The sequence below is a fragment of the Poromitra crassiceps genome (assembly GCF_964638095.1).
Source record: "Poromitra crassiceps genome assembly, chromosome: 27".
NCBI lineage: Eukaryota > Metazoa > Chordata > Actinopteri > Beryciformes > Melamphaidae > Poromitra > Poromitra crassiceps.
In genome coordinates, this window is record NC_139650.1 from 4,969,901 (window position 1) to 4,982,770 (window position 12,870).

General features: G+C 45.7%; 1 protein-coding gene across 1 annotated transcript in view; it reads right to left on the minus strand.

The window, feature by feature from the left end:
* The window catches only part of tfeb (transcription factor EB), a gene marked incomplete at its 3' end in the record, with an annotated part of 35,179 nt that extends 27,815 nt beyond the window's left edge, over positions 1-7,364 (minus strand). Inside the window, exons 1-2 of the mRNA XM_083661547.1 lie at positions 7,320-7,364; positions 5,404-5,577 (exon numbers count right to left, since the gene is read on the minus strand). Coding sequence (XP_083517673.1) covers positions 5,404-5,577; positions 7,320-7,349 — 204 coding nt within the window. The 5' untranslated portion in view covers positions 7,350-7,364. The remainder of the gene's footprint in view (positions 1-5,403; positions 5,578-7,319) is intronic.
* Between the last annotated feature and the right edge of the window lie 5,506 nt (positions 7,365-12,870).

Genomic DNA, 12,870 nt, shown 5'->3' on the forward strand with positions numbered 1-12,870 from the left:
TTCTATTGTGTTTTTGTATTTCTAGTTATTTATAATTATTAAATTCCCAGTTAAGTTTACTGTTTCATTGCATTGAGTTTATTAATAAGCTGTAAAATATCCTGCCTACATCACATATTTCAATTCATGTCAACTCAATCATATCTTTGTCAAGTGTTTGATATTTGAGGGTTGCTGATGTGGTGCCTCCTCTGGTCGTTAAGGGCGCCTGTTCGGAGGGAGGGGAACTCGTTGGAATATCGTGATCCTCCCACGTGCTATGTCCTACCGGTGAAGCTTCCCCTGTCAGGTGAAAAGAAGCGGCTGGCTAACTGCCCATGTGGAAGCATGGAGCCAGTTTTCGGCTTTCCCCAGATCGGCAGAGGGTGGAGCAGCAACCAGGATAAATAAATAAAAAATTAGCACTAATGGGGGATTAGCACTAATGGGGGATAAACATTTGATGATAAAAAAAAAAAAAAAAAAAAAAAAAATATCGGCCGATATTATCGGTATCGGTAATTTTTTATTCCCTAAAATCGGTATCGTATCGGTTTCAAAAATCCCATATCGGTCGGGCTCTAATGGTGAGGGCACCACAACATAGCATGGTGAGGGCAGCACAACATAGCATGGTGAGGGCAGCACAACATAGCATGGTGAGGGCACCACAACATAGCATGGTGAGGGCAGCACAACATAGCATGGTGAGGGCAGCACAACATAGCATGGTGAGGGCAGCACAACATAGCATGGTGAGGGCAGCACAACATAGCATGGTGAGGGCAGCACAACATAGCATGGTGAGGGCAGCACAACATAGCATGGTGAGGGCAGCACAGCATAGCAGCATGGAGCCAGTCATCATGCCTATAGGAGCAAAGCCACAGTAAACCCTCTGGCTTGGAGAGGAAGGCCGGAGCGATGGACTGCTCTCATTCCTTCACATCAAAGACTACAGCTCAGCAGAGAGCAGGCCTGCTCTGCTATTATTACTACAGCTAGACTCAACCCCCAACACCCCCCACCCTCACAACCTCCCCCACAACCACCCCCACAACCTCCCCCTCAACCTCCCCCACCCTCACCCCCACAACCTCCCCCCCGCCAATCCCCCATTCTGTGTTATAACCAACAGCAGGATTATAGCAAATGAAGCAGAAACTTCTCAGTAAAGAGATATTGGTGCTTCGACTCCTGACACACTAGTCAGTTGTGTGTGTGAGCGTGATCTGTGTATGTTTTTACATTTTGACGAGTGGACAGCGAGGCCAGGTCGTGACAGTTGGGATAAATACACTTGATTGGTAAATACACTTGATTGGTAAATACACTTGATTGGCTGTCAGCTGTGAGTGTGTCAGTGTCTCGTGAGGCAGAGCGATGGAAAAACAGCGCCACAGTCAGAACTATTGGACCTCTCTGGCCTAGCTGTCAGCACAGATCAGTGGAGAAGGCACGGCAGGCTCGTGCTGCACAGACAGACAGAGACAGAGAGACAGACAGACATACAGAGAGACAGACAGAGAGACAGAAAGACGACAGACAGAGAGAGACAGACAGAGAGACAGAAAGACAGACAGAGAGACAGACAGACATACAGAGAGACAGAGAGAGAGACAGAAAGACAGACAGAGAGACAGACAGACATACAGAGAGACAGAGAGAGAGACAGACAGAGAGACAGAAAGATGACAGAGAGACAGACAGAGAGAGAGACAGAGAGACAGAAAGACGACAGAGAGACAGACAGACAGACGGAGAGAGACAGACAGACAGAGAGACAGACAGAAAGACAGACAGAGAGACAGACAGACATACAGAGAGACAGAGAGAGAGACAGACAGAGAGACAGAAAGACGACAAAGAGACAGACAGACAGAGAGAGACAGACAGAGAGACAGAAAGACAGACAGAGAGACAGACAGACATACAGAGAGACAGAGAGAGAGACAGAAAGACAGACAGAGAGACAGACAGACATACAGAGAGACAGACAGAGAGACAGAAAGATGACAGAGAGACAGACAGAGAGACAGAGAGAGAGACAGAAAGACGACAGAGAGACAGACAGACAGACAGAGAGAGAGACAGAGAGACAGACAGACAGAGAGACAGAAAGACAGACAGAGAGACAGACAGACATACAGAGAGACAGAGAGAGAGACAGACAGAGAGACAGAAAGACAGACAGACAGACAGACAGACAGTGTGCCACCAGACACAGGTTACAATTACCAATCCATACAGCAGACACAGGTTTGCAGTTCAAAATATATACTACATACAAGCACACACAGTGGAGGCATACACATGCAGTGGCTGTAAAACAACATTGCACAAACCCATAGACACAGACACACACACACACACACACACACACACACACACACACACACACACACACACACACACACACACACACACACACACACACACACGATCACAGATAAGGACAAACAGGCATCTTAGGAATCAGAATGTCACTTCAACTGTATCTGTCCCTGTCTGACACGGCACTATCTGTCCTATCTGTCTGTGTCCTATCTGTCTGTGTCCTATCTGTCTGTGTCCTATCTGCAAACATGTCAAACCTCCCCTCGTCCTCCCACTACTGTCTCCCTACCTGGTTGCTGCTCCACCGCATTCTTCTCTCTCTCTCTCTCTCTCTCTCTGTCTTTTCACTAGTCAAACTACTAACGTCCTCTCTCTCTCTCTCTCTCTCCTTTCCCCTGTGGGTCCACAATGCAGAGTCCAGTCGTGAGCTCCTCCGCTGCAGCCTGGACAGAGGCTTGCAGAGGGCTGTCCTGTCTCCGTCCCAGCAACATGTGAGTGGATTACCACCGACAACCACACCCCCCTCGTCTGCTCCCCTACCCCTGCACACCCCCCGCCTCCAATCAGTCTTCAGTGCTTTGTGCTCGGTGGGGTTGTGTTTTTTGGAGAAGGGACTTTTTTTTTGTCTTGGAGAGTGGTGCATGGTGGTCCAGTCCAGGTCTGAGGAGAGCGCATGGTGGTCCAGTCCAGGTCTGAGGAGACGAGGGTGGGTTCAAACCACAAATTCCCTTTTAACTTTTTCTTTTTTTCGGTTCCCACCCAAATCCTTCCACCCTTCCTGGTAAGCCACTTCCAGCCTTTGTGATTATGAACTGGTCACGTTCGAACACGCGGCGCACGCTGACACAATGTCATGGTAGCTTATGAATGTGTCTTATTGATGTTATTATGGATGCAAATAAGAAGTGGGGTTGAAGGTTACGCTTATTTACGCTCCGCCGAAGTCTATATAGACCTTATTCGATAACCCCGGACGGCGCCATATTGTTGACAAACCGCAGCAGTAACGTAGTCTGGCCGAGCGTATAGCAACAGTTATGGCTTCGTCAAAGAGAAGTGATGAAAAAATAAGTTTGTTTGAGTTGGAGGTGCGGACCCCTATAAAAAACTGACTTCGAATAAATATAACTCATTATATTGCCAGGTATAACGTACCGGACATTTATAACTACCTTGTGAATACAGTATTGGCGTACACGTCTCAGGGAGCTGCGGTCTTTCAAATCCCTCATCTGTGGCAATTGGTCTGACATTCTTACTTTTGCGCCACCAACGACATCATCATCATCAAACAGCAAAGGTAAATAACCTTAACGTTAAATGTTTGTTTGATATGATCTGACGCTTGCTTGCATGAGCCCAATGTTTGCTACTAACGTTAGCCTCTAGTCTCTTTCCCTTCACGTTTGTGGACAGTAGCTAGTAGCTAACATCCGGGCTTTTACTGCTGCTATTACTACAGCCGTGTATTATTACACAGCACACTTACTATCGCTGTTGTGAAATAGCTCCTGACGCAGTAAAAACAGCATTAAATAGGCTAGTAAGTAACGTTGGCTAGCGTCCTAAGCTATGACAGCTGTCAGTCACGTTTAAACAGCGCGCTGCGGAATGTCAACAATATGGCAGCGGTGGGCGTGCCCGTACCCGAGTTACGTCATTCGAACAAGGTCTATAGAGGACTTCCGGGTCAGACTCAGAGTTCACTTTATCTGAGCTATCAAGCCATGTGCAAGATGGCGATTAAAGTGCGCTACCTAGTCAATAGTTTACTAGGGCTGGCACGGATCAGAAAACCCACGGATCGGATCGCGTGACGGATTTTGAGCCACGGATCATGGATTTTTCGGATCAGCAAAAAAAATAAAAAAAAATCAAAATTAGATTTTCGATTCGATTTTTTAATACTATTATACTTCTCTAACCATTTGCTGCCCTGCACAGCTCAAAAATATTTTTTTCTCATAAGTGACACAATTTATGCTTTTACTCTGAAGGCAGAACAACCCAACTTCCTGTTTCAGCGTGGCGCTGCTGCGTGGCGCTGCTATGCCTAACTTCCTGGCTGTTGCTTGCTAACCTGCAGTCACTTGACACGGGTGGTACAGACCGGGTGAGTCTGGAAACATAACATTGATGCTACGTTAAGCTACTCGGTGGCCCCACGTGTTGTTTTGTTGTTATGTGTCCTAAAGGCAACATTTCACCGTCCGGTGATAACGTGTTCGTGAAACGTGTGCGCGTGTGTGTGTGTGTGTGTGTGTGTGTTGTGGCTCTCGTTATCTTGTGCAGCCCGCAACACGCTGATCGCATTCCTGTGCTTTTTCAGAGGTGTTGAAATAAGTTTGTCTTTAGTAGCCACTAGCCACAGCCTTCAGAGAGACTTTACAGTGGCGACAAGGGATGAGGAAGCTCACTTGTGCTTGCCATGATGATGCCTGTCTGTGTCTGGCTGCGCTGCAGGCGTTCTCATACACTAACGTTAAACGTTAAATGAAATGAAAGGGGAGGGGGGGGGGGGGGGGTCCGTGGACCATGGATGTTCCGAACCGCATTCCGAACCGTGGGGGCTGATCCGTACAGGTCACGGATTATCCGTGATCCGTGCCAGCCCTATAGTTTACCAAGTTTTCTCTGTTCGTAACAGTCTTTGTTGTTGAGTTATGTCCGTGTCTTGTATGTCTAAACTAAACTGGAGGATGTTCACCCAGACGAAGCGCTGGTGAAAGCCAGGAGCGAGCCGGCGAGAGACGAGCAGCTGCATCAGCCAAGGCTAGTTAGCCCAGCCAGCTAATCAGGTGATCTTCACTCCACTCGTCAGGCTGACGGCCCATTTCATCTTCAGCTCCACGGCCAGCAAACCTGTTGGAAGCCCTAGAGACCAACGACTACCTATGATGCCCCAGAGTTGATGGTGCCGTGACACACACACACACACACACACACACACACACACACACACACACACACACACACACACACACACACTGACCTGGAGTACTGACACACACACACACACTGACCTGGAGCACTGACACACACTGACCTGGAGCACTGACACACACACTGACACACACTGACACACACACTGACCTTGAGCACTTCCACGGGGACCTGCATGCTCTGGTAGCTTGTGGGCGTGCTGATGGCGGGCGTGGGCGCCGGCGTGCCCGCCATGCGCTGCTGCATGTACTGCAGCGCTGCATTCTGCTGCTGCTGCCGCTCGCGCTGCTCCTCCTGCTGCAGCTGGTCTCGCATCAGCTGGGGACGTACATCACACACACACACACACACACACACACACACACACACACACACACACACATCATAGGGATGCTCATTAAAACATTCAGACCTATAAATTGACTGTGATGTATGATGTCATTGACGGTTTTGGCTGTTCTCTGCCACTGTGCTATTTGAAAAGACGCAGCTGTGTTTGGTAGCTGGCAGAACGTGAGGTGGAGAGCAGGGCGGCTTGTAAGTGAAGCAAAGCAGGAGTAGTACGTCATTCCCACATCTATGACATCACGCTATATAGAAAGTACGCGATTTAGGGGCATCTGGGTAGTGTAGTTTAGTGTCGAGGTTAAAGCACTCGCCTGCCACCGCGGGGAGCCAGGCTGAATCCCGGGCAGCGATACTTCCGGCTTGGTCAGACGTGCCTACAGACACAGGTGGCCGTGTATGCGGGTGGGAAGCCGGTGGGGTGTGTGAGTCCTGGTCACTGCACTAGTTTGAACGGGTAAAACAGCCGGCGTTTTGAACAGGAAGTTGTGATACAATGGGTCAAGTGGGCGGGGCTGCATAAGGTCAATAGCATAGCTACATTTATCAGCAGGAAGAAGCGGTTGCAACAGGCAGTTACCCAGGGCACACTGACTAGAAAGGGCAACTGTGCCTCCATGTCAAACAAAGCTCAACATCGTGAAGAGTGACGACAGAAACGACAGTCTTCAGAGAAGAGCTGCATGTAGTCCTGCAGGTAGGACAGAGAGTAGGGGTGTCAAAAATAATCGATTATAAGATGCATCGCGATGCGGACATGCACGATTCTGCATCGATTCACAAATGTCAATAATCGATTATAAAAAAAAAAAAGATTAATAATCAAATAAAATATAATGGAAGTACATGCAGTTGTTTATTTTAATTATGGATCATAATACAATGCAATTCCAAATGCACTTTTATTTTAAAAGTAGCCACACAGTGAGAAAAAAGAAAGTGAGAAAAAATAAATCATGTATTGCGGAAAAAAGTGATGCATCGATTTAAGATGCATCGAGATGCATCGATAATCGTACTCGAATCGAATCGTAGCCCTCTGAATCGTAATCGAATCGAATCGTGAGGCCAGTGAAGATTCACAGCCCTAACAGAGAGTAGGTCATACCTGTACTTCCTCTCCCATGCAGCAGCAGCCACCCAGGTAGACAAACAGACCATGTTGTCCACAGCTAATACAAGGCTTTACGGCTGCACTGCTAGTTTATTGGTGGAGTGAGTGTGCTCATGTCTCACCTGCATCTAGTTTATTGGTGGAGTGAGTGTGCTCATGTCTTTACCTGCATCTAGTTTATTGGTGGAGTGAGTGTGCTCATGTCTTTACCTGCATCTAGTTTATTGGTGGAGTGAGTGTGCTCATGTCTTTACCTGCATCTAGTTTATTGGTGGAGTGAGTGTGCTCATGTCTTTACCTGCATCTAGTTTATTGGTGGAGTGAGTGTGCTCATGTCTTACCTGCATCTAGTTTATTGGTGGAGTGAGTGTGCTCATGTCTTTACCTGCATCTAGTTTATTGGTGGAGTGAGTGTGCTCATGTCTTTACCTGCATCTAGTTTATTGGTGGAGTGAGTGTGCTCATGTCTCACCTGCATCTAGTTTATTGGTGGAGTGAGTGTGCTCATGTCTTACCTGCATCTAGTTTATTGGTGGAGTGAGTGTGCTCATGTCTTACCTGCATCTAGTTTATTGGTGGAGTGAGTGTGCTCATGTCTTACCTGCATCCGCAGGCCGATGCGCGAGGCCATTGCTGGGGGGCGGGGGGGCAGGGGAGGGCGAGCCGACGTCAACGCAGCGCAGTCCAGCCCGAGAGAGGGAGAGGGCGCTGTGGAGCAGGAGAGAGAGAGAGAGGCAGGAAAAGTCAGAGTTGGGAGAGAGGAAGAGGTGGAAGTGGAAAGTAAACAAAGAAATGCGAAAGTTAGAGGTGATTGATATACAACAGTAACTGGCTCTCTCATCCCTCCGAAGTCACCTCTAACGAATCTATCTACTCTATCTACTCTATCTATCTATCTATCTATCTATCTATCTATCTATCTATCTATCTATCTATCTATCTATCTATCTATCTATCTATCTATCTATCTATCTATCCATCCATCCATCCATCCATCCATCCATCCATCTATCTATCTATTGGATAAATTAATAGGTAGCCTATCTACCTATCTGATCTAAATTGCACAAATAAATAACACACTAATATTGCATTTTCATTTTTGAATGTCCTTTGTATCACAAACTACAACAATAACAAATCCCACAACTGTGTATAACGAGCATTTTTTTTTTATATCACATTTGCATTATTTTGAAGTTTTATTTTATTTTCAAGTGGAGCAGGGAGAGGAAGGTCATATATACTGTACAGAACATAAGAACTACAAAAGGTGCAAGAAAACAACAAAACAGGGAAGGAAAGAAGGGAAAATTCCACCAGAGCCCGACGTAAACAAACAAACAAACAAACAAACAAATATTGTTTGTTGTAAAAGAGTCACATTCTGTAGCTCTTTAATAATACATCGGATTTATATAGTGCTTTTCCTAATGCTCAAAGACGCTTTAAGATTAGCTTTCCCCGACACATACAGTATATGATTGACTATACATAGTGTGGCCCTGGGCTCTGCTGGGCACACAAGCACAGCAACCCAAGCTAAACTCAACTAAACATCTATACATATCTATCTCTACAATCTAGGGGTGTCACTAAGAAAGACGAAAAGAATGTAAGAAGGATGTAATGTAAGAATGTAAGAATCGCCATTATTTAATCAGTCAATATTTTTTATTACTTCAACTTAATTTTCTTGAAGTCAATAAGAATAGTAAGCATTTTTGTGTGTGTCAAGTTTACCATGAATAAATGTTATCTTTTGTCTTATAGGTTTGCCTTTGTGTGTACTGTGTTTACATTATTGCAATCAGTTGATAAAACCTTTTCAAATATAAAAACGACATAATCTTATACTAGGGCATTCACAGACTAGTCGACTAGTCGACTAGTAAAACCACTAGTCGACACTGTGCTTAGTAGTCGACTAGTCGTTTTTTTTTGTTTTTTTTTATCTTTAAGAAAGAACATGAGGTATTTACACGACATACATGGACTATCATATCCCATATCCCATATCCCCCACAAAGAACATCAAAACACAACAAAACAAAACAAGAAAACTGCATAAGATACACAATAATCCAAGAACAAACAAGACTAACAACCAAACAAAAACAATGCATTCAAAGTAAATACATAGATCTTGCCCTGTTGGCAGCTAGGAAATGCATAGCTTTAAATTCGAAAGCATCCAATCCCCCAGCTGTAGTTCACTGGTGGAATGAACTCTCAAGCTACCATACGTTGGATAACATTTACTACAAGAGCAAAGGCAGATTCTTAGACATCCCCAAAATATGGCAACCACATACAGAGTTTGACTTTAAGAACTTTTTACCCCAGTGTCATTAGGCCTATCAGGATAGGAGCTGAATGCATTGTTTTTGTTTGGTTGTCTGTCCGATAGTCTTGTTTGTTCTTGGATTATTGTGTATCTTATGCAGTTTTCTTGTTTTGTTTTGTTGTGTTTTGATGTTCTTTGTGGGGGATATGGGATATGGGATATGATAGTCCATGTATGTCGTGTAAATACCTCATGTTCTTTTCTTAACACATTGACTGCCAGCCGTTTTTTTTTTGCTGTAGGTAGCTTTTGCCAAGCCGTTTTTTTGAGGATTCTGGCTCATTTTACAAGAGCCGAGGATTCTTTTCTGCTTGGAGTTTGTCAACACAAAGTTCACAAAAGTACTAATAGAATGTGTGCTTTCTCTGTCTAAAAGAGTTAGTTTGTAGAGTTAGTAGTTATGTAGATATTAGCCGTTGAGTACAGCATGGTTTTAGCGTCTGAGAGTGAAAGCTGAGATAATCGCAGTTTTGTGAAATTCAATCAAACAGGCAGAACAGTCACTTTAACCATTTATTTTTGGCATCAGTGAGAGATCAGACATCCAAACAATATAGTTCCGAACGCCCTCTCCTTCAACTCCTCCCTCCGTGGGCGTGTCTAGTGGCTTTCAGCCTGCGTTTGTCACAAGCGAGTGCTCTGCTGCTGCTGCTGCTGCTGCGAGTTTGAGCAGCCTCCCTCCCTGGCAGCGAGTTTGAGCAGCCTCCCTCCCTGGCAGCGAGTGTGGATAGGTCTCACTCGTCTCTTGGGTTTGAGAGCCCCGATGAAGCCCCGTGCGACTCTAGGCTTTATGCTGCCCACCCAGTCCATTTCTGGAACCCCCCACCGCAGCAGCGCGAAAGCGTCCCCGCCTACAGTATGAGAATGAGGCTCGTTCGTTTCTGACTGTAAAATCGCCAAGCCATTTCCTTGAGAATGGAGGAAGCAGCCGCAGGAGTCGGCTGCTTTTGGTTGACTTTCTCTCTGTCGGGAGAGGACCGTCGCCACCTAGCTGGTCGGTAAAATAGATTATACACATTCAATACTTCCAATATCTCCATAGGAGACGCGGGGGGCATTGATCCACGTAGCACCGTCAAAAAAAAAAAATCGACGTATTTTTGACGTATTAATACGTCAGTGGCAGTCAACCGTTGGATTATTTTTGACGTATTAATACGTCAATGGCAGTGAACGTGTTAAAGAAGAAAAAAAAAAAAACGACTAGTCGACTACCTTTAGGGACGACTAGTCGACTAGTAAAATTCACTAGTCGTGAATGCCCTATCTTATACTATACACTTCATTCTGCTTTCACGCCATCATTTGCTACAGTGCCTTTCTTAGCACACAGCAGACGGGGGTAGATCCTGAAATCCCCTCATGTACTGAATCCAAAATCGATTTGGAGTCAAATAGTCAAACCGTGAGCGTGCAGGGATCGAAATCAAATCGAATCACGAGTTACCCAAAGATTCACACCCCTACTCACTACATCCATGTATTCAGATGCTGTAGTAGTACAGTATGTATGTACTGTCAAGTCTGTCATGGTGCTCTGATGAGGGGACTACTCTGTCCAGGGGACTACCCGGGGACTACCCGCCCAGGGCTGGGTGGAGGAGCGTAACCATGGTAACAACAGCCCAGGGGTCATGTGGGAGTCATGTGCTCGTGTTGTTCTTGGGTGATCATGTGAGCGCACCCACAAAGGGGAACACCCTCACCCCTTTAACACATCATCGACTCCTCACACTCACACACACACACACACACACACACACACACACACACACACACACACACACACACACACACACACACACACACACACACACACACACACACACACACACACACACACACACACACACACACACACACACACACACACACACACACACAGTTAGTTACTGGGGAGTCCCGGGGTTGACAGTTCCCATTTTGCAATGACATGTGTTCATCCCCTGCATGACTTGGCTTGTCTAGACTCAGTGAAGTATGATGGGACCTTTCTGAGGCCAGGTTCCTACTCTATTCTACTGAGATAGATAGATAGATAGATAGATAGAGTAGATAGATAGAGTAGATAGACAGACACATAGATAGATAGATATATAGATAGATAGAGTAGATAGATAGATAGAGTAGATAGATAGATAGAGTAGATAGACAGACAGACAGACAGACAGAGACAGACAGACAGATAATAGATTGCTAATGTGCTTTGAGACAGACACAGAAAGGCAATGACAGAGACATCAGGGTCTTAACAACCAATCAGAAATAGATTCCTCCGTCTCATCAGAGACACTGTCCATATATGGTCAGAGGGAGAGAGAGAGAGAGAGAGAGTGGGGGAGAGAGAGAGAGAGAGAGAGAGAGAGTGGGGGAGAGAGAGAGAGAGAGAGAGAGAGAGAGAGAGAGAGAGAGAGAGTGGGGGAGAGAGAGAGAGAGAGAGAGAGAGTGGGGGAGAGAGAGAGAGAGAGAGAGAGTGGGGGAGAGAGAGAGAGAGAGAGAGAGAGAGAGTGGGGGAGAGAGAGAGAGAGAGAGAGAGAGAGAGAGAGAGAAAAGCTCATTGTGCATGAGGTACAATAAGAAGGGCAGCTCCTATTGACAAGGACTGAAGCCGCCTGTTGTCCCAAGTGTACATTTCAGCACCCGAGGGGGCACACACTGCCCGCTTTGTGCCCATTGGCTGGCCCACATTCAAACACACACACACACACACACACACACACACACACACACACACGACACACACACACATACGAAGAGATACGCATGGTACACACACACACGTACAGATACACACACATATCAGAACTTTGACTCTGGGAAAAGCTGACTTTACTACTCCGTATAACAGCTCCAAACATAATGATTATAAACAAAATGAAGGTACAGGCACGCTAGTCAAAGCAGTGATTTCCTCTGGGAATGAATTGAGAGACACAGTAGTAGACAGCTTTAGGAGGAGCTGACCTGTGGGCTCTCCTGCAATACTGTCTATTTCACAGTACATACACACACACACACACACACACACACACACACACACACACACACACACACACACACACACACACACACACGTACACATAGACACACAGGCACATGCACACAGTGTGGGAATGTTGCACAGTATATTTATAGAGCCTGACAAATAGGATGATTACATCTCCAAACTCAATCGGCAGGGGAGGAATGCCAGCCGGCCAGCGAGGCACAAGTGCTGCTGTATATTATGCCTCCACCAGAATCACTTGAGCTTAGCAAAGGGCCCAGTGCACACTGCACACTGCACACTGCACAGGTCCTAGACATGACTCTCTTTAGCTTTACAAGCTAGCCACCAAGCCACAACATGTTTACATAGTAATGTCACTGTAGTAGACTGATGACATAACGCTACTCCAGCGTGCTGCTCCATATTCATAATCACTAGCTTATTTGGATCAGCGTTTGGTTGGTTAACTACCGGCAAACCACAAACTGCAGCCTGGCTGATGTACATGCAAGCGATGCATAATATATAATATATAACATATAATATATAAAATATATAATTAGAGCCATATGAAATCCGTTTTATTTTTTCCAAATTCCGTTTTATTCTCCCCCGAATTCCGTTTTTTCCATTAAAATTAAAATTTAGGGGTTAGGAGCGATATTTTTTTTTTTTTTATGACTTGGCTCTCTCAGACAGCCTCTTCAATATGTTTCTCAAGGTGAAAACTAAGTTGTGAGGTGCAGTAAGAGTCCCACGCAAGACGACCCCCTTCTCAAAACACCCCAATCGAAAACGGAATCCTTTCTCTAGGCC